Source organism: Petromyzon marinus, chromosome 49, assembly GCF_048934315.1.
Source record: "Petromyzon marinus isolate PM22_M1 ecotype Great Lakes invasive population chromosome 49, UKy_Petmar_22M1.pri1.0, whole genome shotgun sequence".
Classification (NCBI taxonomy): domain Eukaryota; kingdom Metazoa; phylum Chordata; class Hyperoartia; order Petromyzontiformes; family Petromyzontidae; genus Petromyzon; species Petromyzon marinus.
Genome location: NC_133715.1, coordinates 6712605 through 6735615, shown reverse-complemented (window position 1 = coordinate 6735615; position 23011 = coordinate 6712605). Strand labels below are relative to the sequence as shown.

The following is a 23011-nucleotide window of genomic DNA, read 5'->3' as shown; positions in this document are numbered from 1 at the left end:
TTGTTTGCATTCTGACCACAAGTATTGTGGTTAATGCAGACAGGATTCCTTGTGAAAGGTTTCAGTTTGGAGTTTTAACATCTTAACAAAGCTGTTTTGTGGCCAGAAAAAAGGGGAAAACCCATTCTAAAACCTCTGGTTTGTGATGATAATAATAATGTTAATAATAACGTCACAGTACCCTAATTATAAACGTTGTGCGTTTACTCTCAAACACACAACCGGTGTGCTGAAGCAGTAACTATTGGCACGTTTTTTGTTTTCCGTGATGAACCATACTGATTGGCTGTGGCGGGTTTAACGACACATTTATATTTACGCGATATAACCACAAAAAAAATTCGTTATGGATAACATTGGTCGTGAAATCCCCTTGATACTATGACTACTATGATGACTACTACTAGGACTACTACTACGACTACTACTACGACGACTACTACTACGACTGCTACTACGACTACTACTACTACGACAACTACTACTACGACAACTACTACTACGACTACTACTACAACTACTACTACAACTACTACGACGACTACTACTACGACTGCTACTACGACTACTACTACTACGACTACTACTACGACTACTACGACTACTACTACGACTACTACGACTACTACTACGACTACTACTACGACTACTACTACTACAACTACGACTACTACGACTACTACTACGACTACTACGACTACTACTACGAATACTACGACTACTACTACGACTACTACTACTACTACGACTACTACGACTACTACTACTACGACTACTACTACTACGACTTCTACGACTACTACTACGACTACTACTACGACTACTACGACTACTACTACGACTACTACTACTAATACGACTACTACGACGACTACTACTACTACTACGACTACTACTACGACTACTACTACGACTACTACTACTACGACTACTACTACTACTGTTACTACTACTACTGTTACTACTACTACGATTACGACTAATACGACTACTACTACGACGACTACTACTACTACTACGACTACTACGATGACTACTACTACTACGACTACTACTACGACGACTACTACTACGACTATGACTACTACTACGACTATGACTACTACTACGACTACTACTACGACTACTACTACTACGACTACTACTACGACTACTACTACTATGACTACTACTACGACTACTACGACTACTACGATTACGACTAATACGACGACTACTACGACGACTACTATTACTACGACAACTACGACTACTACTACGACTACTACGATGACTACTACTACTACTACGACTACTACTACGACTACTACTACTATGACTACTACTACTACGACTACTACTACGACTACTACTACGACTACTACTACTGTTAGTACTACTACTACGACTACTACTACTACGACTACTACTACTGTTACTACTACTACTACGACTACTACTACTACGACTACTACTACTGTTACTACTACTACGACTACTACTACTGTTACTACTACTACTGTTACTACTACTGTTACTACTACTACTACGACTACTACTACGACTACTACTACGACTACTACTACGACTACTACTACAACTACGACTACTACGACTACTACTACGACTACTACTACGACAACTACTACTACGACAACTACTACTACGACTACTACTACTGCTACTACTACTACTACGACTACTACTACGACTACTACGACTACTACTACGACTACTACTACGACTACTACTACTCTTACTAATACTACGACTACTACTACTACGACTACTACTACTGTTACTACTACTACTACTGTTACTACTACGACTACTACTACTGTTACTACTACTACTACGACTACTACTACTACTACTGTTACTACTACTACGACTACTACTACTACGACTACTACTACTTCTACTATGACTACTACTACTACGACTACTACTACGACGAATACTACTACGATGACTACTACGACTACTACTACTACGACTACTACTACGACTACAACTACTACTACTACGACTACTACTACGACTACTACTACGACTACTACTACTACGACAACTACTACGACTACTACTACTACGACAGCTACTACTAAAACTACTACTACGACTACTACGACTACTACTACTGCTACTACTACTGTTACTACTACTACTACGACTACTACTACTACGACTACTACTACTGTTACTACTACTACGACTACTACTACTGTTACTACTACTACTGTTACTACTACTACTGTTACTACTACTACTACGACTACTACTACTGTTACTACTACGACTACTACTACGACTACTACTACAACTACGACTACTACGACTACTACTACGACAACTACTACTACGACAACTACTACTACGACTACTACTACTGCTACTACTACTACGACTACTACTACGACTACTACTACGAATACTACGACTACTACTACGACTACTACTACTCTTACTAATACTACGACTACTACTACTACGACTACTACTACTGTTACTACTACTACAACTACTACTACTACTGTTACTACTACGACTACTACTACTGTTACTACTACTACGACTACTACTACTGTTACTACTACTACGACTACTACTACTACTTCTACTATGACTACTACTACTACGACTACTACTACGACGAATACTACTACGATGACTACTACGACTACTACTACTACGACTACTACTACGACTACTACTACGACTACAACTACTACTACTACGACTACTACTACGACTACTACTACTACGACAACTACTACGACTACTACTACTACGACAGCTACTACTACAACTACTACTACGACTACTACGACTACTACTACTGCTACGACTACTACTACGACTACTACTACGACTACTACTACGACTACTGCTACTACGACTACTACTACGACTACTACTACGACTACTACAACTACGAAGACTACTACGACTACTACGACTACTACTACGACTACTACTACTACGACTACTACTACTACGACTACTACGACTACTACTACTACTACGACTACTACTACTACGATGACTACTACTACTACTACGACTACTACTGCTACTACTACGACTACTACTACCACTATTACTACTACTTCTACTACTACGACTACTACGACTACTACTATGACTACTACTACGATGACTACTACGACTACTACTACGACTACTACTACGAAGACTATGACTACTACCACTACGACTACTACTACGACTACTACTACTACGACTACTACTACTACGACTACTACTGCTACTACGACTACTACTACTACGACTACTACGACTACTACTGCTACTACGACTACTACGACTACTACTACTACTACGACTACTACTACTACGACTACTACTACGACTACTACTACTACGACTACCACTACTACTACGACTACTTCTACTACTACGACTACTACGACTACTACTACGACTACTACTACGACTACTTCTACTACTACGACTACTACTACGACTACTTCTACTACTACGACTACTACGACTACTACTACGACTACTACTACGACTACTTCTACTACTACGACTACTACTGCTACTACGACTACTACTACTACGACTACTACTACTACGACTACTACTACTACGACTACTACTACTGTTACTACTACTACGACTACTACTACTGTTACTACTACTACTGTTACTACTACTACTGTTACTACTACTACTACGACTACTACTACTGTTACTACTACTACGACTACTACTACGACTACTACTACAACTACGACTACTACGACTACTACTACGACTACTACTACGACAACTACTACTACGACAACTACTACTACGACTACTACTACTGCTACTACTACTACGACTACTACTACGACTACTACTACGAATACTACGACTACTACTACGACTACTACTCTTACTAATACTACGACTACTACTACTACGACTACTACTACTGTTACTACTACTACTACTGTTACTACTACGACTACTACTACTGTTACTACTACTACGACTACTACTACTGTTACTACTACTACGACTACTACTACTACTTCTACTATGACTACTACTACTACGACTACTACTACGACGAATACTACTACGATGACTACTACGACTACTACTACTACGACTACTACTACGACTACTACTACGACTACAACTACTACTACTACTACTACGACAACTACTACGACTACTACTACTACGACAGCTACTACTACAACTACTACTACGACTACTACGACTACTACTACTGCTACGACTACTACTACGACTACTACTACGACTACTGCTACTACGACTACTACTACGACTACTACTACGACTACTACAACTACGAAGACTACTACGACTACTACTACGACTACTACTACTACGACTACTACTACTACGACTACTACGACTACTACTACTACTACGACTACTACTACTACGATGACTACTACTACTACTACGACTACTACTACTACTACGACTACTACTGCTACTACTACTACGACTACTACTACCACTATTACTACTACTTCTACTACTACGACTACTACGACTACTACTATGACTACTACTACGATGACTACTACGACTACTACGACTACTACTACGACTACTACTACGAAGACTATGACTACTACCACTACGACTACTACTACGACTACTACTACTACGACTACTACTACTACGACTACTACTGCTACTACGACTACTACTACTACGACTACTACGACTACTACTGCTACTACGACTACTACGACTACTACTACTACTACGACTACTACGACTACTACTACTACGACTACTACTACTACGACTACTACTACTACGACTACCACTACTACTACGACTACTTCTACTACTACGACTACTACGACTACGACTACTACTACGACTACTACTACGACTACTTCTACTACTACGACTACTACTACGACTACTTCTACTACTACGACTACTACGACTACTACTACGACTACTACTACGACTACTTCTACTACTACGACTACTACTGCTACTACGACTACTACTACTACGACTACTACTACTACGACTACTACTACGACTACTTCTACTACTACTACGACTACTAATACGACTACTACTACGACTACTACTACGACTACGACTACTACTACGACTACTACTACGACTACTTCTACTACTACGACTACTACTACGACTACTTCTACTACTACGACTACTACTACGACTACTTCTACTACTACGACTACTACGACTACTACTACTACGACTACTTCTACTACTACGACTACTACTACTACTACGACTACTACTACGACTACTACGACTACGACTACTACTACGACTACTACTACCACTACTACTACGACTACTACTACGACTACTACGACTACTACTACCACTACTACTACGACTACTACTACGACTACTTCTACTACTACGACTACTACTACGACTACTTCTACTACTACGACTACTACGACTACTACTACTACGACTACTTCTACTACTACGACTACTACTACGACTACTCCTACTACTACTACTACGACTACTACTACGACTACTACTACGACTACTACGACTACTACTACGACTACTACTACCACTACTACTACGACTACTACTACGACTACTACTACGACTACTACGACTACTACTACCACTACTACTACGACTACTACTACGACTACTACGACTACTCCTACTACTACTACTACGACTACTACTACGACTACTACTACGACTACTACGACTACTACTACGACTACTACGACTACTACTACGACGACTACGACTACTACGACTACTACGACTACTACTACGACGACTACGACTACTACGACTACTACGACTACTACGACTACTACTACGACTACGACTACTGCTACGACTACTACTACGACTACTACGACTACTACTACGACTACTACGACTACTACTACGACGACTACGACGACTACTACGACTACTACTACTACGACTACTACTACTACGACTACTACGACTACTACTACGACTACTACGACTACTACTACTACGACTACTACTACGACTACTTCTACTACTACGACTACTACGACTACTCCTACTACGACTACGACTACTACGACTACTACTACGACTACTACTACTACGACTACTACGACTACTACTACTACGACTACTACGACTACTACTACGACTACGACGACTACTACTACGACTACTACTACTACGACTACGACGACTACTACTACTACGACTACTACTACTACGACGACTACTACTACTACGACTACTACTACTACGACTACTACTACTACTACTACGACGACTACTACTACTACGACTACTACTACTACGACTACTACTACTACGACTACTACTACTACGACTACTACTACTACTACTACGACGACTACTACTACTACGACTACTACTACTACTACGACTACTACTACGACTACTACTACGACTACTACGACTACTACTACTACGACTACTTCTACTACTACGACTACTACTACTACTACGACTACTACTACGACTACTACGACTACGACTACGACTACTACTACGACTACTACTACCACTACTACTACGACTACTACTACGACTACTACGACTACTACTACCACTACTACTACGACTACTACTACGACTACTTCTACTACTACGACTACTACTACGACTACTTCTACTACTACGACTACTACGACTACTACTACTACGACTACTTCTACTACTACGACTACTACTACGACTACTCCTACTACTACTACGACTACTACTACGACTACTACTACGACTACTACGACTACTACTACGACTACTACTACCACTACTACTACGACTACTACTACGACTACTACTACGACTACTACGACTACTACTACCACTACTACTACGACTACTACTACGACTACTACGACTACTCCTACTACTACTACTACGACTACTACTACGACTACTACTACGACTACTACGACTACTACTACGACTACTACGACTACTACTACGACGACTACGACTACTACGACTACTACGACTACTACTACGACGACTACGACTACTACGACTACTACGACTACTACGACTACTACTACGACTACGACTACTGCTACGACTACTACTACGACTACTACGACTACTACTACGACTACTACGACTACTACTACGACGACTACGACGACTACTACGACTACTACTACTACGACTACTACTACTACGACTACTACGACTACTACTACGACTACTACGACTACTACTACTACGACTACTACTACGACTACTTCTACTACTACGACTACTACGACTACTACTACGACTACTCCTACTACGACTACGACTACTACGACTACTACTACGACTACTACTACTACGACTACTACGACTACTACTACTACGACTACTACGACTACTACTACGACTACGACGACTACTACTACGACTACTACTACTACGACTACGACGACTACTACTACTACGACTACTACTACTACGACGACTACTACTACTACGACTACTACTACTACGACTACTACTACTACTACTACGACGACTACTACTACTACGACTACTACTACTACGACTACTACTACTACGACTACTACTACTACGACTACTACTACTACGACTACTACTACTACGACTACTACTACTACGACTACTACTACTACTACGACTACTACTACGACTACTACTACGACTACTACCACTTCTAGACCAGCACGGTGGCAGCTCCCCTAAGCGGATGGTGCTCACTCAGAGATGCGGCGGGGTGCGGGGGGTGGCAAAGTTTAAAGATTTTTATAATAAAATAACAATGATTAGAACAACAATGGAATGAGTATAATGCGTTTCCTCTGATAAATATAAATACCAATTGTTCATGATCTCTAGAAGGGAAGGGGGTGGTGATGGGGTGGGGTCACACCCAAGGGTCCCCCCAGCCCCCCAAGTGCCCCCCACCCCCCTCCAATAAGACGTGGAGACCCCGAGAGAGATCCATGAAATCACAGAGAAACCACAAACTTCCTTGGAGACCCATCGACTTGGAGAGACTCATAGAGAGAGCCATGAACTCGCACAGAGATCCACAGACCTACAGAGAGGCCCAATGGCTTTACATGGAGACCCACGATTTCTCCGGTTTTCACCCGTCCGCATTTTAGAATCGATATCACGCGTTCAGAGTATTTGGCCGCTGTAGATTCCCGCGTGATGATGATAAGGCCACTCCGCTGAGCTATCATCCGTGGCAGTCAGGTCGCTGCTGAAAAAGATCTGTGTATAGCTCGTTGGGCCCTGGCGTGGTAAAATTTGAATGTTTGATTTCCACTGCTGGATGAAGGGATGCGAAAACGCGACGGCGAGAGGTGGCGACGGGGAGAGCCGGAAACCTCCCAGCTCAAGGGGCTCTCACCGGCGTCGTCACCGATGATGACGAGGTAGACAGAGCGAACGATGTTCTCGGGGAGGTGGCTCTTCTCAAAGACGAGGTTCTCCACGCTGCAGTAGCGGCGCAGGGGGTGGTGGTGCGGGGGGGAGCCCGCTGAGTCCATCGCCGGGTCTTCGGGACTCTGCCGGTCGCGCCCTACGAGGAGGAGGAGGGGGGGGGGGGTTGACGGATTGAGAGACTCATGGACCCGCAGAGACTCGCGCAGAGACGAGTGGACTCGCACAGAGAGCCGTAGACTCGCACAGAGACCCGTAGACTCACACAGAGACCCGTAGACTCACACAGAGACCTGTAGACTCACAGAGACCCGTAGACTCACACAGAGACCCGTAGACTCACACAGAGACCTGTAGACTCACAGAGACCCGTAGACTCACACAGAGACCCGTAGACTCACACAGAGACCTGTAGACTCACAGAGACCCGTAGACTCGCACAGAGACCCGTAGACTCGCACAGAGACCCGTAGACTCACACAGAGACCCGTAGACTCACACAGAGACCCGTAGACTCGCACAGAGAGTCATAGATTCAAAGATCCATAGATTGACACAGAGAGTTAAAGACTCGGAGAGCCATACACTAGCACAGAAACCCGTAGACCCGCAATAGGTACAGAGACCCGTAGACTCACACAGAGACCCGTAGACTCACACAGAGAGGCATAGACTCGCACAGAGAGGCATAGATTCGCACAGAGAGGCATAGATTCGCAGAGACAGCCATAGATTCACACAGAACCGTATGACTGCCTCTATCTAAAATATAAACACGCCCGCCCTGTCTGCACAGCGTGTTGAGACGCGGTGGCGTTCATCCTCCGCTACGTAGTTCAGTTTCAGTTAAAGTTGATTTGTTTTTGTTTTGACCAGGATGAGAACTCGGGGGGGGGGGGGTGGGGGGGGTGGGGGGGGTGCGGGCAAGGCAAGAGGCTCGTTTGCAAAGCGTGACTCCGGACGGGTGGAATGGGCGCTGCGTTGTTGCCCTCCGCGTGCGACGGCGCCGCTCGCGGGTGGCCGGGGAAGATTTTCTTGGCCGGCTGGCACGGCGCGGCACGGCGCGGCGCGGCACGGCACGTCGCGTTCCCCTCCTCGCGAGACGTTCCACCAATAGCGGCCGTGAGCCGCGTCCGTGCCGCGCGCGCTGCAGATCAGAGATCTCTCTGTGTACCGCCACGGGCAAAGTGCGGTGCGTGCCAGCAGGGTGGGCAACAGGCGTGTGGGTGTATGCGTGTTGAACTTCTTTCCCACCGTACGTAGCCAACCTTGCTATGTATGCGTGTTGAACTTCTTTCCCACCGTACGTAGCCAACCTTGCTATGTATGCGTGTTGAACTTCTTTCCCACCGTACGTAGCCAACCTTGCTATGTATGCATGTTGAACTTATTTCGCACCGTACATAGCCAACCGTGATATGTATGTTGAACTTATTTCGCACCGTACGTAGCCAACCGTGATATGTATGTTGAACTTATTTCCCACCGTATGTAGCCAACCGTGATATGTATGTTGAACTTCTTTCCCACCGTATGTAGCCAACCGTGATATGTATGTTGAACTTATTTCGCACCGTACGTAGCCAACCGTGATATGTATGTTGAACTTATTTCCCACCGTATGTAGCCAACCGTGATATGTATGTTGAACTTCTTTCCCACCGTATGTAGCCAACCGTGATATGTATGTTGAACTTATTTCGCACCGTACGTAGCCAACCGTGATATGTATGTTGAACTTATTTCCCACCGTATGTAGCCAACCGTGATATGTATGTTGAACTTCTTTCCCACCGTATGTAGCCAACCGTGATATGTATGTTGAACTTATTTCGCACCGTACGTAGCAAATTCTGCTGTGTGTGTGTTGAATTTCTTTCACACCGTACGTAGCCAACCGTACTATGTGTGTATGTTGAACTACTTTTGCACCCGGCAACCCGAATTCGATTCCGTCTCACGGCCAATGACGATTATTTGGACTGGTTCTGGGCCTCCCCTAGGGCTACTCGATCGCACGAGTACCTGGTGCGGTGTGTACACATCGCCACTAAACGCTCGAGCGTGGTGCTGGATACCCATCTCCTTGTGTCCCGAGCCAGCCCTTGTAGGCGCTCGCTCTATGTCAAGGCTATACTAGGGATCTTTATGGATTTCTGTATGGGTATGAATGCGAATTGCCACTGGGGAGCACAGCTAGTGTGCATCTGCCAGTCATCTCAGTCACTCAGCCCATGGCACCTGCAGGGTCTGTTCCATGACCAGCAGTGAGCCTTCAACACTTCACGTGACGGCCTCGAAGTGCACCGAACCTGGCACAAGCGCCGTGGTGACATCACCACGATTTGGTGTCAAACGGCAGCTCTTGCAGTGTTTCTGTTTACGCGTTAGTCTGTCAAAGTGGGTTTTTTATGGAATGTGTGTGTGTGTGAATGTGCATGTGTGTCTGTGTGCGAGTGTGGGTTTGTGCGTGTGACTGTGTTTGTAAGTGCTTGGGTTTATGTGTATTGGTTTCAATGTGTGTATGGGTTTCAATGTGTGTGTTTGTGGGTTTGTGTGTGCGTGTGTGTGGGTTTTGTGTGTATGTGGGTTTGTATGTGTGTGCGTGTGTGTTCTGTATGTAGCGGTAGTGTAGCAGTTAGCGCGCTGAGCTACGAACCTGGCGACCCGGGTTCGATTCCCACTCACGGCCAACACCAGTGACAGCGATTATCTGAACCGGTCCTGGGCATCCCCTAGGTCGACTCAGCCTCAAATGAGTACCCGGTGCGATGTGTAAACATCGCCACTAGGGAGACAAAGGCGGCCGGGCGTGGTGTTGGCCACCCACCCCCTCGTGTGCCGTGCCGGCCTTCGTAGGTGCTCGCTAACAGCACTTGCCCCTACAGTCTATTACAGGCTATACGGGGGATCTTTATCTTTGATCTGTATATACGTGGGAAGCTGCGGCCCAGTGGTTTTCACACTGCACCGTGGCCCCTGAGTTCGATTCCTGGTAACGGATAACATCACCAGTCTTGTGGCTCCTTTAGGTTGACTCAGCCATAAATGAGTACCGGATGCAGTGTTTAAACATCAGCACCGGGGAGACAAAGGCAGCTGTCCATGGGCCTGAGCCCACCACCCATTCGTGCACCGCGCAGGCCTTAATAGGTGCTCGCAAACAGCACTTGCCCCAACAGTCTGTGAAGGGGCTATACGGGGCATCTTGTGTATTTGTATGGGTTGGCACAATGTATATGTTTAGTGTATAATCTTACATCAGTGTTGATTTATCTAAATCGTTCCTGGTCCTCCCCTAGGTCGACTCAGCCTCATATCAGTACCTGGTGCGGTGTGTAAACAGCAATGGGGAGACAAAGGCGGCCGGGCGGGCGTTAGTGTTCAGCCATCCTCGTGCGCCGTGTCGGCCTTCATAGGTTTGGCTACTGTCAAACAACACTTGCCCCGACAGTCTGTTAAAGGTTAACACGGGGGAGGGGGCACCTTTGTCTTTATCTTTGTGTGTGTGTGCAAGTGGGCATGGTGCAAGTGTGCGTGTCACGTCTGTGTGCCATTGTCTCCACAGGAGCGATGTATAATGGCTGTTGTTCTTTATTTAGACCGAAGTGGTGGGTTGTGGGGGAAAGAGAGCTGGGAAAAGGCCGATAAGGAAGGAGCTTTTTGGCCGTAACTCTGGAAGCGAGCGCACGTGTGGCTGGGAGAGATTGCATTCGCTATTGTGCGGCATAAAGAATGGCTCGTCAAGTGTGTACACCACACGCACGCACGAGGGGTGGCACAGTGGGAACACTCCTGCCTCAACGAGACGCGCCTCGGTTCGATTATCTGTGGAGTTTGTGCGGTTCACCCCACACCCCCCCCACCACCCACCCCCCTGCTATGTAATGTGAAACATTTAAAGGGCCCACCTCTTTCTAAATGGCCGTCTGTTTCTTAAATGTGTCACCACTTTCTTAAAGGCTTTACCTCTTTTTTTGTACAGGCCCCACCTCTTCAAGGCCTCACCTCTTACAGCCCCCACCTCTTACAGGCCCCACCTGTTTCTGAAAGGCCCCCCCTGAGGGGTGATGAGGGTAGGACTCTAGAGAGTGTGGGGGGACACACACTCGCCGTTCCCCTCCCCACTCGCCACTCGCCACTTTTGGCACGGAGAGAGAGTTGGAACGGGGTGGGGGGGGGGGCGCTGGGGACCAGTCGCGCTTTTGCCCCCCCCCCCCCCCGTGACCAAGCTACGAGTTGGTGGGCACCCCTCTTGACAACCACCATGAATGCGGAGCGCCCCTACAGCGATGATGCGATTGGGCAAGAGGAGCCGCGATGTACAATAGCCTCGGTGCGACCGTGCCAATCAAATATTGCCCCAGCCCAACCCTGACCGATTAATTACCGCACCCGCCCCGCGCCGCTGATGCCGTTACCGCGCCGCTGATGGAGACCAACAGATGGCGGCATTGTCACAGCGGCCAAGAGAATCCACTCGCCTCCTTTAAACAATGGTCTTTAAAGCCCCCGACGCCCGCCCAGTGCTGGCCGCTAACCCCGAGCCTTCACACCAAGGGCCTCCCTTCGGGTTTGGGTCACGTAACTATGAATGTGTCGTGAACCCACCTCCGGCCGACACGGTCAATTGGTAAGGTGCGACACGTGAACCAGCACGTGCCCATTCAGAGCTACACGACTTTCAGCACCACCACCGCAGTGTGCTGGAGAGTAAACCCACAACAATTCACAATACGCGTTAACGACGTTTGCTATGCATAATATTGGTCGCGAACGCCTACGTGCTAAACTCCCCTGCAGGTTCTGTTAATTTCCCGCTGCGCATACACGGCGTGGATTGGGATCCACGGATGAAATGCGCCTTTCAAATGTAAATCAGTATCATTATTTCCACGTAATCGCCACCAACCACTGAATTAGATTCACCTTCATTCATTGCTCAAAACACCAATCAACCCTAAACATTAACCCGGTTCACTTGCAGGCTGTCTTCATTAAGTACGTACGTACGTATGCATGTCGAACTTTGTTCGCACCATACGTATGGCGACGTCATGTCACCTACTCTAGTACCCCGGGGCCAGGAAATCTGGTTCACGCGAGGAGAGCCTGGAGTTGTGGCTCTCACCCATCCTCTGCCCCGTTTGGCTAATAACAAACAAATGGACTTGAGCACATGCCACTGAAAACCGGATTCTCAAGTGAAGTGAGAGTTGGGGGTCTCAGCCCGGTCACCAATGAACGCGCGCACACACACACGCACAAAGAAAGCCCTATCGCATCAAAGTTGGTTCTGGACTTAACTTGGCTAAAGTCCAGCCCTGACTGTCATAGGGGCGGAGCAGACGGGAAAGCACTGCTTACACCCCCCCCCCCACCGCCTACTGTGTGTGTGTGGACACCACAATGTCACTTGAAAGTAGAATCCATCTGGGAGGTAGCCCTGCGATAGCTGCTTCCACGGAGGGGGCGGGGGGGGGGCAGGGTCGTGCACTGCTCAGAGCGATTTGCGAATGGGTTGATCTGTCACGTGACGACGCGACGGCGGGATCGCATTGGGCGGCAGGGGGGGGGGAGACAGTTCCTCATCAATTTTGTTACGACACCCCACCAAGACAAACATTTCCTCAACCTACTTTAGCAGGCTGTAAGGGGCAATTGCCCTTGAGCGAGCACCCATTAAGGCGAGATGGGCACACGAGGTGGTGGGTGGCCAGCACCACGCCCGCAGCCACCTTTAGCCACCCCTAGTGCTAATAGTTTACACACCGCACCATGCACTCACTGAAGGCCGAGTCGACCTAGGGGGAGGCCAATGAATGACTGGTTCAGACATTGGTCGCCGATGTCGGCCGCGAGCGGGGATCGAACTCGGGTCGTCGGGCGTTTAGTGCGGTGCAACCGACCACTTAGGCCACGGCTCCCCGCAAATTCGCAAGCGCGTGCACACACGCAGAGAGAATGAAACATGCAAAGTGTGGAGCGGGGGGGGGTGTGATTCGAGGTTGTTGCTGCAGGGGGAGGTGGGGGGGTTACGCGAGGGGATGTCGAGTTATCCTGGAGGGCGAGACGGGGTTTTACCGACCCGCGCGTCTCCAGCGGTTGATGGATTCATGTGCGCGTCGCCATGCAAGACCCGCGCGGGGTAAAGTTGTGCAGCAGCTGACACCGATTAGTAGAAATGAGAGCAAAAGGATGGAGATATGCAGAGGGGTTCGTTTCAAGAGTTGAACTTTATTCCACCGTTTGATCCCGATCTCACTCTCTCTCTCTCTGTGCCCTATTCAATCGCGGGCGTTTATCTACAATGCTGAGAGATCTTTAGGGCCAGGTAAACAGGAGAAGTCCCCGCACACCACAGAGACAGAGAACCCCAACCACCACCCCCTCCGCCGCGAGGAGAGAGAGAGAGACAGCAGGAAACCGAATACCAACGACGATGCAACCATGCGATGCATTGACAGAGCGTTGCTGAGAGAGGCCAGCAGTTGATAGAGCAATGCATGATCGGCAGGGACACGCTCGACCCCTCCCCACCACCAACACCACAAGAGATAGGAACGTCTGGCTGCCCCCCCCCCCGCTCAACCAGGGCACTTCTCATTAACCAACGCCACTGCCACGAATTTATTTTGTTTGCGGATTAAACGAATGCTGCTGGGAGGGAGGTATGGTGTTAATTTTAAGGCCACACACAATAATGTTGGTTTAGGTTTTTGTCGTTGAGTTGCTCGTGCGTCGCTGCCAATGCAGCAGCAGCAGCATCGCCAAATAACTTGTTTAATTTGGGTAACCTCAAGCAATATATCTTCGGTGTGGCTTTATCGTGATTTCCAAGGGCCACGTTTCAGTTTGGTGCACGTGGTTTCATTTCCTCCCTCCGAACCGCGTTGGAGCTACCAACCACGCGCTGGTCACGGAGTCCGCTTGCCAATAACGTTTACAGCGTTTGTTTAAAGCGACCGCGGCCTGCTGATGAAGTCCAGATTTAGTGGAAACCATTTCAGAATAAATAAATAAAAATATTAAACTGTTTAGAAAATTCTTTTTGGCCCGGAACTGAACGTTGACCAATTCATGAGGCCGCATCAAGTCAGGGATGTGGGTAAAGTTTGGAAGAGTTGACCAAAAGCAACCTCCATATAGAGGGCCTGTCTCTCTATCGTTCCCTCTTGTAGAAGGCCATCTGGCAGCAAGTGGCGTGAGAAGGAGATTGCAGGGGCTGTTCCTTTACCGTAAAGGGGGTGAGGGGGGTAAACAGAGGGGGGGAGGGTTCCTCAATTTAATTTCTCACGAGAATACCTGCTTCGACTCGGGCAAAACCAACGTCGCCAGAAGGAGGGGGAGGGCAGCAAAGGAATACGTCCAAGTGTCGTGTCTGATTGGGGCTTGCATCAGAGTTCTTCACAAACTCGAGTGAACTTTGTAAACATCTTTTTTTTTAAAGCGTCCCCCCACCCCCCACTAAAAAGATACAACTTAATGTGGGGGGCAATTAGATTTTTACTTATCCCTACATATTAGGTTTCAATATTTTTGTTATTATTGGTTGAGTAAACAAAGAATCATTGCTCGGGGTGGGAGGGGTGTGGGCACAGCGATGAACACCCCCACATCAGAGGACGACACTTGGGCTGCCCCGGCTGGGTTGGTTTTGCCAGAGGAGGAGGTGGTACAGCCCTGGGAAGTTTGGGGGGGGGAGGGGGTGTGCAGTGAGAGGGGTGGGGGTCGTGGGGGTGGTGACGTCAACCCATGAATAATAGCGCCCCCTCGTGGCCAATGAGATGCTCACACTGAGCGGCAGAGCTTCACCACCCAGGCGGTGCAATTGCACCGGGAGCCAATAGGATGGGGGAGACCATCACCAACCACCGCTGGCGCCTGCTACTAGGGCTTGCCAGGTGCTGTAGGCGTGGGGGATTTGTATAATGGCCAAACATCCCAAAACGTAGTAGCAGCCCTGGGCAAAGGATCAGATTAAACACAATTCCAGGCCACGAAACGGTTACTCTCGGCTGCCGTGGTGAGAGTCGGCACGCTCGTCCGCCTGTGACGGTGCCAGGCTAGGTGCAGGCGGCGGCGCCGTCCGGCTGCCACCCGATTCACGACCACCGCCGTGGCGTGCGTTGTTGCGCGCGTGCCACATCGATTACCGCTCGCGTGTCAACGCAAGGCCCAACACTGTGGCCGTCGGTCTACGGATTATATCACCACCACCGCCACCAGCACCACCACCACCGCCGCCACCACCATCACCACCACCGCCGCCATCACCACCACCATCACCACCAGCACCATCACCACCAGCACCATCACCACCAGCACCACCCTAATGGTTGGGGGCACAGCGGGTGGGAGGGTGCGTGGGGGGGCATGGAGGGGGAGGGGGGCAGGGGGTCTCTGCTAAATACGACCGATGTTAATAACAGAACTATAAATTACGTGTAATATTTATTTTCGTTATTTTTCCTGAAACTTGTGATATATTTGTCGTTGTTGTTCTCCATTTATTTCATATTTTATAATATAAAGTTGATTTTGATCATGTTTTTTTGTTGTTAAATCAATCGATTTAATCACGAGATAATGCAGAGTGTAAAGCACCAAGGAGCCGCCATCGCGAACGCCACCGTCGGTGGCCCAACTCCGAAGACACCGACAACCCGCCGCGCTGCTGCTGCTGCTGCTCGGCTATTGCTGTGCGCGTGTTTTAAGGCATGATACGGGGGCTTAAAAATAAAAACACAAACGGAACGTGAACACAAAAAAAAACCACAACGTGCAAAACAATCGCACCGCGGTGAAGACGAGATTCGAAATATCGACGTCCGCCGCCATCCCTCCCCCCCCCCCCCCCCGTCGTTCCAACGGCTGACCCAGAGCGGTGAAGTATGACCCGACAACCGCCCACACCCCATGACCACCGAGCGAGCGCGGGGGGGAGTTCGTGCAGCGTCGCGTGACTGACTGACCGGAGGAGGGGGGCGGGGGAGGACCGGTTGCAGCAATGCCTGCAAGTGATTAGCGGCGTACGTGCGGACGGGTTAAGAAAGAAGGGGGCAGGAGATGGTTGTGGGGGGGGGGGGGGAGTTTGGAGAAGGAAATATTCTACAAAAAACCACGGACCCTCCGGCAGCGTGGCTCAGGTGCCATGTGGCTCGGCGTGGCTCGGCGTGGCTCAGTAGCCGCATGACCCAGTGGCCGCGTGGCCCGGTGGCCGAGCGAGCGGCGAACGGAAGGTCGTGAGGTCAAATCGCAGGTCGGCCGATTCTCACCCGTCCTAGGTTTGTTCGCAACACCGCCGTCACCGCACGCGATTAATTTAGTCGTGTTTTTTTATTCTGGGGGGGGGGGGGTGCTAAGGGGGGGAGGAGAGAAGATGCCTGCGCAGTGCACGAGCGGAGATGGCGAGTACCCTGACGTCGATTCCAGCAAGACGCGCTGTAGAAAGCCGGCTGTCGTAACAAACGTGTAGCGTAGCTCTCGCGCGCGGTTTCCGTTCGTGCCGCTCGCCGTTGGGCAGCGGACACGAGTGGAGCTCGAATTCAACTTGACGGCCACGGCCTAAACAAAGACTGGACACGTCCGTCAATAATAACAGCGCGGCCTTGAAGGGGGGGGAAAAAATAGGTGACCTCTGTGGCCTCTCCGATGTACTCTGAAGAAGGACAACTGCCTATTGTATACTTTTTCCTTTTAAGGACACACACACACACACGTGTTGTTATTGACGAACGCGTTGAGTTTTGTTGTTGTTTTTGTTGTCTCCGCTTGTGCACCACCGCTAAAGCAGCAGCGGCAGGTTGCTTGATCGACTCCATTTTAGTTTTTACCCCAAAAAGATGCTTCCGGCACGTGGACCGAAACGTCAGACATGGTGCCGAATAACACGCGGCACAACCCGGGATCGCATCGGAGATATCATATATACACAAACACATACCTACATATAAAAACACACAAACAGAAGCTACCTTCAGAAGTTCACGGCCTTGAGAATTTAAAAAAAGAAATTCATCGCAGCGGCGGGGAAAGCGCGGCAATGAGGGACACGGACGGCGCGGTGGGGAGCGGTTCCTGTCGGAAGTTCATCGACGGACGACGACGAGCACGGAGCGAGCGGACGGAGCTACGTGGACCGGAACAGCTGGGGCTGGTTGCGCGCTCGCTTTGGCTTTGCTTGTGGGGGGGGGGGGGGGGGGCGGGGGGTGATGGGGGGAGGGGCGGAACGTTCACATGGACGGTGCTCCCAGCGACGCGCGCGTGGGAGAGGAGTGGGAAGACCCTGTCGCTGAAAACCAACTTAGCAGCACAACGCCGCAAAGGCATGACGGGACGATTACCGGTGTCCGACCGCGATCCTACGGCTACGCCAGCCGACGGGTGAGGATGAGGAGCTAGAGGCAAGTGTCGCCGGGCTTCTTGTGAGCGCTGCTGCGGAACAAGACGGCCTCCTTGAGACGGTCAACGCCGCCACCACCACCACCACCACCACGGGAATCATCGTCATCGTCACGGTGACCGCCGCCGCCACCGCTGCCGGGGCCGTCCTCGGCGCCCGACCCGGCCCTACCGTTCTCGAGCGCGTCCGAGCTCTCGTAGCACCCCGAGTCGCGTGGAGTGTCGCCGTGCTGCTGCTGCTGCTGCTGCTCCAGGTGCTCCTGGGAGCCGCGCTCCTCGCTCCCTCCTGTGGCGACGACAGCGGCGACGAAGGCAAGGGCGGGGGTCGAGGGGTCCCGGGGCCGAAGGGTCGCGGGGCGGTGACACGGACACGCTCGGGTTAGAGCACGGGACGGCGAGCGAGCGTCGACGCTTTTGCCTCACCCATCGCACTTTGTTCGACTTGACGCACGCACCGCCGCGGCCAACATTACCGTGTGTAATTGTGTGGAGCGGGGGTGCGCGCCAGGGGTGGATCGGCGGCCCTACCATCGTAGTCCTGCAGCAGCTCGGCGGCCGTGAGCAGCTTGGCGCGCTGCTCGGGGTTGGTAATGCGCAGCTCGTCCAGGTCGCGCTCCTCCACCAGCTTGAAGGAGTTGAGGTCTTCGTAGCCGTTGAGCAGGAAGGCCGGGATGTGCTCCTGTCCCGCGGGCAGCGGGAGAAACAAGGACGCGTTGCGTGCATGGGTGAGCATGAATGGGCGTGCGGGCGTGCGTACACGCGCGTGTGTGTGTGTGTGTGCGTGCAATCGTGTATGTGCTCTCACATGTAAATGCGCACACATGCGAATTTACGTGTGTGTACAAAAACGCGTACGCGCACTTCCACGTGCACACATACAGACACACATGGAGATACATCACTCATACACCATGTCCCCAGGCCAAGGAACTCCGCAACTCCCTCCACACTGCTATCTGAACTTTACCTTGTCCGTGTCTGTCTGTCTGTCCGCCTCCATGTCTGTCTCTCTCTCTATTTCAGTCTATATTTGTGTCTATCACGCCCTCTCTCTGTGTTATCTACATCCCAATAAATATCTCTCTCTCTCTGCATCCCTTTACATTTCTCTACATCTGTCCGCATCTCTTTCACCATCTACAACTTTTCTCCACAACTCACACCTGTCCCACCTGGCCAGCCCCCGCCCCCTCACACTCCCCGTGCCCCCCCCCCCCACCCCCCATGGCCCCACCTGAAGGCCGATCCTCTCCAGCAGCTCCTGCACGGTCTTAGGCTTGGGCCTCTTGCTCTTGTTGCGCTTGGGCCGCGGCTTCTTCTTCGCCTTGCTCTCCGGCTCCTCCAGGATGACGTCCACGTAGATGAACTTGAAGGTGCCGACCTGCGGCCCCCACAAATAGGCGTCAACGGGACTATCGTTCACCAAAGTGTGCTCCACAAGTCCCGGCGCACGGCCGTTCACGACCGTGCCACCCCCGCCTCGGGTGGCGTCGGGGCCACGAGGTTTTGGCCCCAGCACCTTCGGCGCGTGACGGCGGAGTCACAGCGCGATGCGACGCAGCCCGGTGCGGCGTGGTGGACGCTGAGATGTGATGCGGTGTGATGTGCCGTCGTGTCTCTCACCTTGTTCGCCAGCATGCCCATCCATGTGCCCATGGGTGGCTTGCTAATGATTTCGATAATGTCCCCGGCCTGCAAAGACAAAGACCACCCATATATGCTTTAACAGACTGTTTGGGCGAGAGCTGTTAGCGAGCTCCGGTGGTTGGGCCCTACGGCGACGGGAGGTGGTGATTGACGAGAGATTATTTGGAGAAAGATCGACGTGAAGAGAAAGGGCGCGGACGCTCAACAATGCTCATCAAGGAACGGATGAAGAAAGCAGAGGAGGTCTGGGCCGAAGGCAGCAGAGCATTGTCACGAACGTTTTCGAGGATGATGACGACGACAACTACGGCGTGCAGTAATATCGATAATGACGACGGCGATGATGAGCGACGACCACGGCGGCGAGGCCGAGCGCACCTTGAGCTTGAGTGAGTCGGAGTCGTAGGGGCTGGGCGTGAAGTCTGTGTGGACACGTGCGCGCCCGCAGAAGGGACCGTTGTAGGCCGCCTCCTCCTCCTCCGCCTCGTCGGACTTCACGCTCTCGCGGTTGCTCGCCGACGAGTCGGTGGTGCTCACCGTCTGCCCGCCTGTCGCGCGCGCGTCACACACGCGTCACGCACGCATCACACACGCGTCACACACGCATCACACACGCGTCACACAAGCGTCACACAAGCGTCACGCACGCGTCACACACGCGTCACACAAGCGTCACACACGCGTCACACACGCATCACACACGCGTCACACAGGCGTCACACAAGCGTCACGCACGCGTCACGCACGCATCACACACGCGTCACACACGCATCACACACGCGTCACACAAGCGTCACACAAGCGTCACACAAGCGTCACGCACGCATCACACAAGCGTCACACACGCATCACGCACGCGTCACGCACACATCACACACGCGTCACACAGGCATCACACAGGCGTCACACTGGCGTGACGCACGCAGTACACGTCGTTGTATTGTTTGGAGCAACAAGCATGGTCTGCTCATGCGAAGGAGACAGCCTACTTATTAAACGTTGTTATTTTGAGGCCCTGTCACGCATGGATGTGTTGAGTATTGCTCTAGAACGTTGATACGGGCCAGGACCCCCATGGCGTGAGGAGGAGTGACCCTGCCTGGACTACCACAGTTCAGCAGGACTGCTCCCAGTGAGCCTGACTGATCGTGGAATCCTGCGCACCAACAGCAGCCCAGAGTGTTTGCGTGTGAACACTGGTGGGTGGCGGTGGTTATGATGGCGGTGCGTTGGCCCTCACTCAGCGAGCTCCGCAGGCTCTCCATGGAGCTGCAGGACGTCAGCTTGGGCCGCTCCACGGTGGCCGGCTCCGTGCCCGGCTCCGTGGGTGGCGGTACTGGCACCGTCGGGTCGTCCGTGCCGTTACCCTGCCCGGGGGGGTCACGCACGGGGGGAGGAGGGGGGGGGGGTCACGTCGGACCACGAACCACGCAGGACCACGAACACAAAGCCTCCACGACACACAGCTCATCAGCCAGCCCACCGCCCACACTGCCTGGCCTCGACTACACACAGCTCGTCAGCCAGCCCACCGCCCACACTGCCCGGGCTTCGACGACACACAGCTCGTCAGCCAGCCCACCGCCCACACTGCCCGGGCTTCGACGACACACAGCTCGTCAGCCAGCCCACCGCCCACACTGCCCGGCGTCCACAAACGCCCACCTCCTCCTCCATGACGGCCTTGATGTACATGCGAGACATCTTCTTCCTCATCGTCTTCTTCACGTTCTTCACCGTCTTGCCGAGGAAGCCGCTCGTGCTGTGCCGGGGCGAGGAGCCCCCTCCTCCCCCACCTGCGTCGTCGCCCGCCATGGCAGCCGCTCCTCCTCCTCCTCCGGACGCCTCGTGGTTCCCCGCACCCTGCCCACGAGAACGTTACTCGGTTATTTATGATTAATTATGATTATTATCACTCTGCGTTGACCCCGCAAAGGCAAGCGTCGCTCGTGTCCCAAGACAGACTCGCACGCACGTGAACACACAAACACACACACACGAGAACACACAAACAAATATCCCCCGTATAGCCTGAACAGATAGTTGAGACAAGTGCTATTAGCGAGCCTACCTATGAAGGCCGACACACAGCCTTCTCCCGAGCGGTAATGTTTACACGCCGCACCAGGTGCTCATTTTGAGGCCGAGTCGACCTAGGGGAGGCCCAGGACCGGTTCAGATATTCGCCACTCATTGGTTATGAGCAGGAATTGAACTCGGGTGTGCCGGGTTCGTAGTGTGACGTGCTCGCCGCTACATAAACACAACAACTGCCATTCACCGCTAAGTGGCGGTGACGTCACCACGGCGTTTGTGCCAGGCTAAGTGCACTTTAAGGCCACGTGAAGTGTCGAACGCCTGCTGGCAGGAGGTCACAAATAAACAAAAACAAGGTTCCCCTGTACAGCCTGTTGGGTCACGTGCTTTTAGCGAGCACCTATGAAGGCCGGAATGGCAAATGAGGGGGTGGTTGGCCAGCACCATTCCCCGCCGCCTTTGTCTCCCTCGTGGCGATGTTTACACATTTTAGGCTGAGTCGACGGAACAGAGGCCCAGGACCGGTTCAGAT

At 51.0% G+C, this 23011-nt stretch overlaps 1 protein-coding gene across 7 annotated transcripts in view; it reads right to left on the bottom strand.

Moving 5' to 3' along the window:
• The window catches only part of LOC116952919 (SAM and SH3 domain-containing protein 1-like), a 304847-nt gene that overhangs the window by 5508 nt on the left and 276328 nt on the right, over nucleotides 1–23011 (bottom strand). For all 7 annotated transcript variants that reach the window (XM_032972628.2, XM_032972630.2, XM_032972631.2 and 4 more), the window contains exons 12-19: nucleotides 22108–22305; nucleotides 21683–21809; nucleotides 20821–20990; nucleotides 20419–20487; nucleotides 20030–20176; nucleotides 19324–19474; nucleotides 18968–19081; nucleotides 8360–8530 (exon numbers count right to left, since the gene is read on the bottom strand). In XM_032972628.2, the coding sequence (XP_032828519.2) occupies nucleotides 8360–8530; nucleotides 18968–19081; nucleotides 19324–19474; nucleotides 20030–20176; nucleotides 20419–20487; nucleotides 20821–20990; nucleotides 21683–21809; nucleotides 22108–22305 (1147 nt within the window). The remainder of the gene's footprint in view (nucleotides 1–8359; nucleotides 8531–18967; nucleotides 19082–19323; nucleotides 19475–20029; nucleotides 20177–20418; nucleotides 20488–20820; nucleotides 20991–21682; nucleotides 21810–22107; nucleotides 22306–23011) is intronic.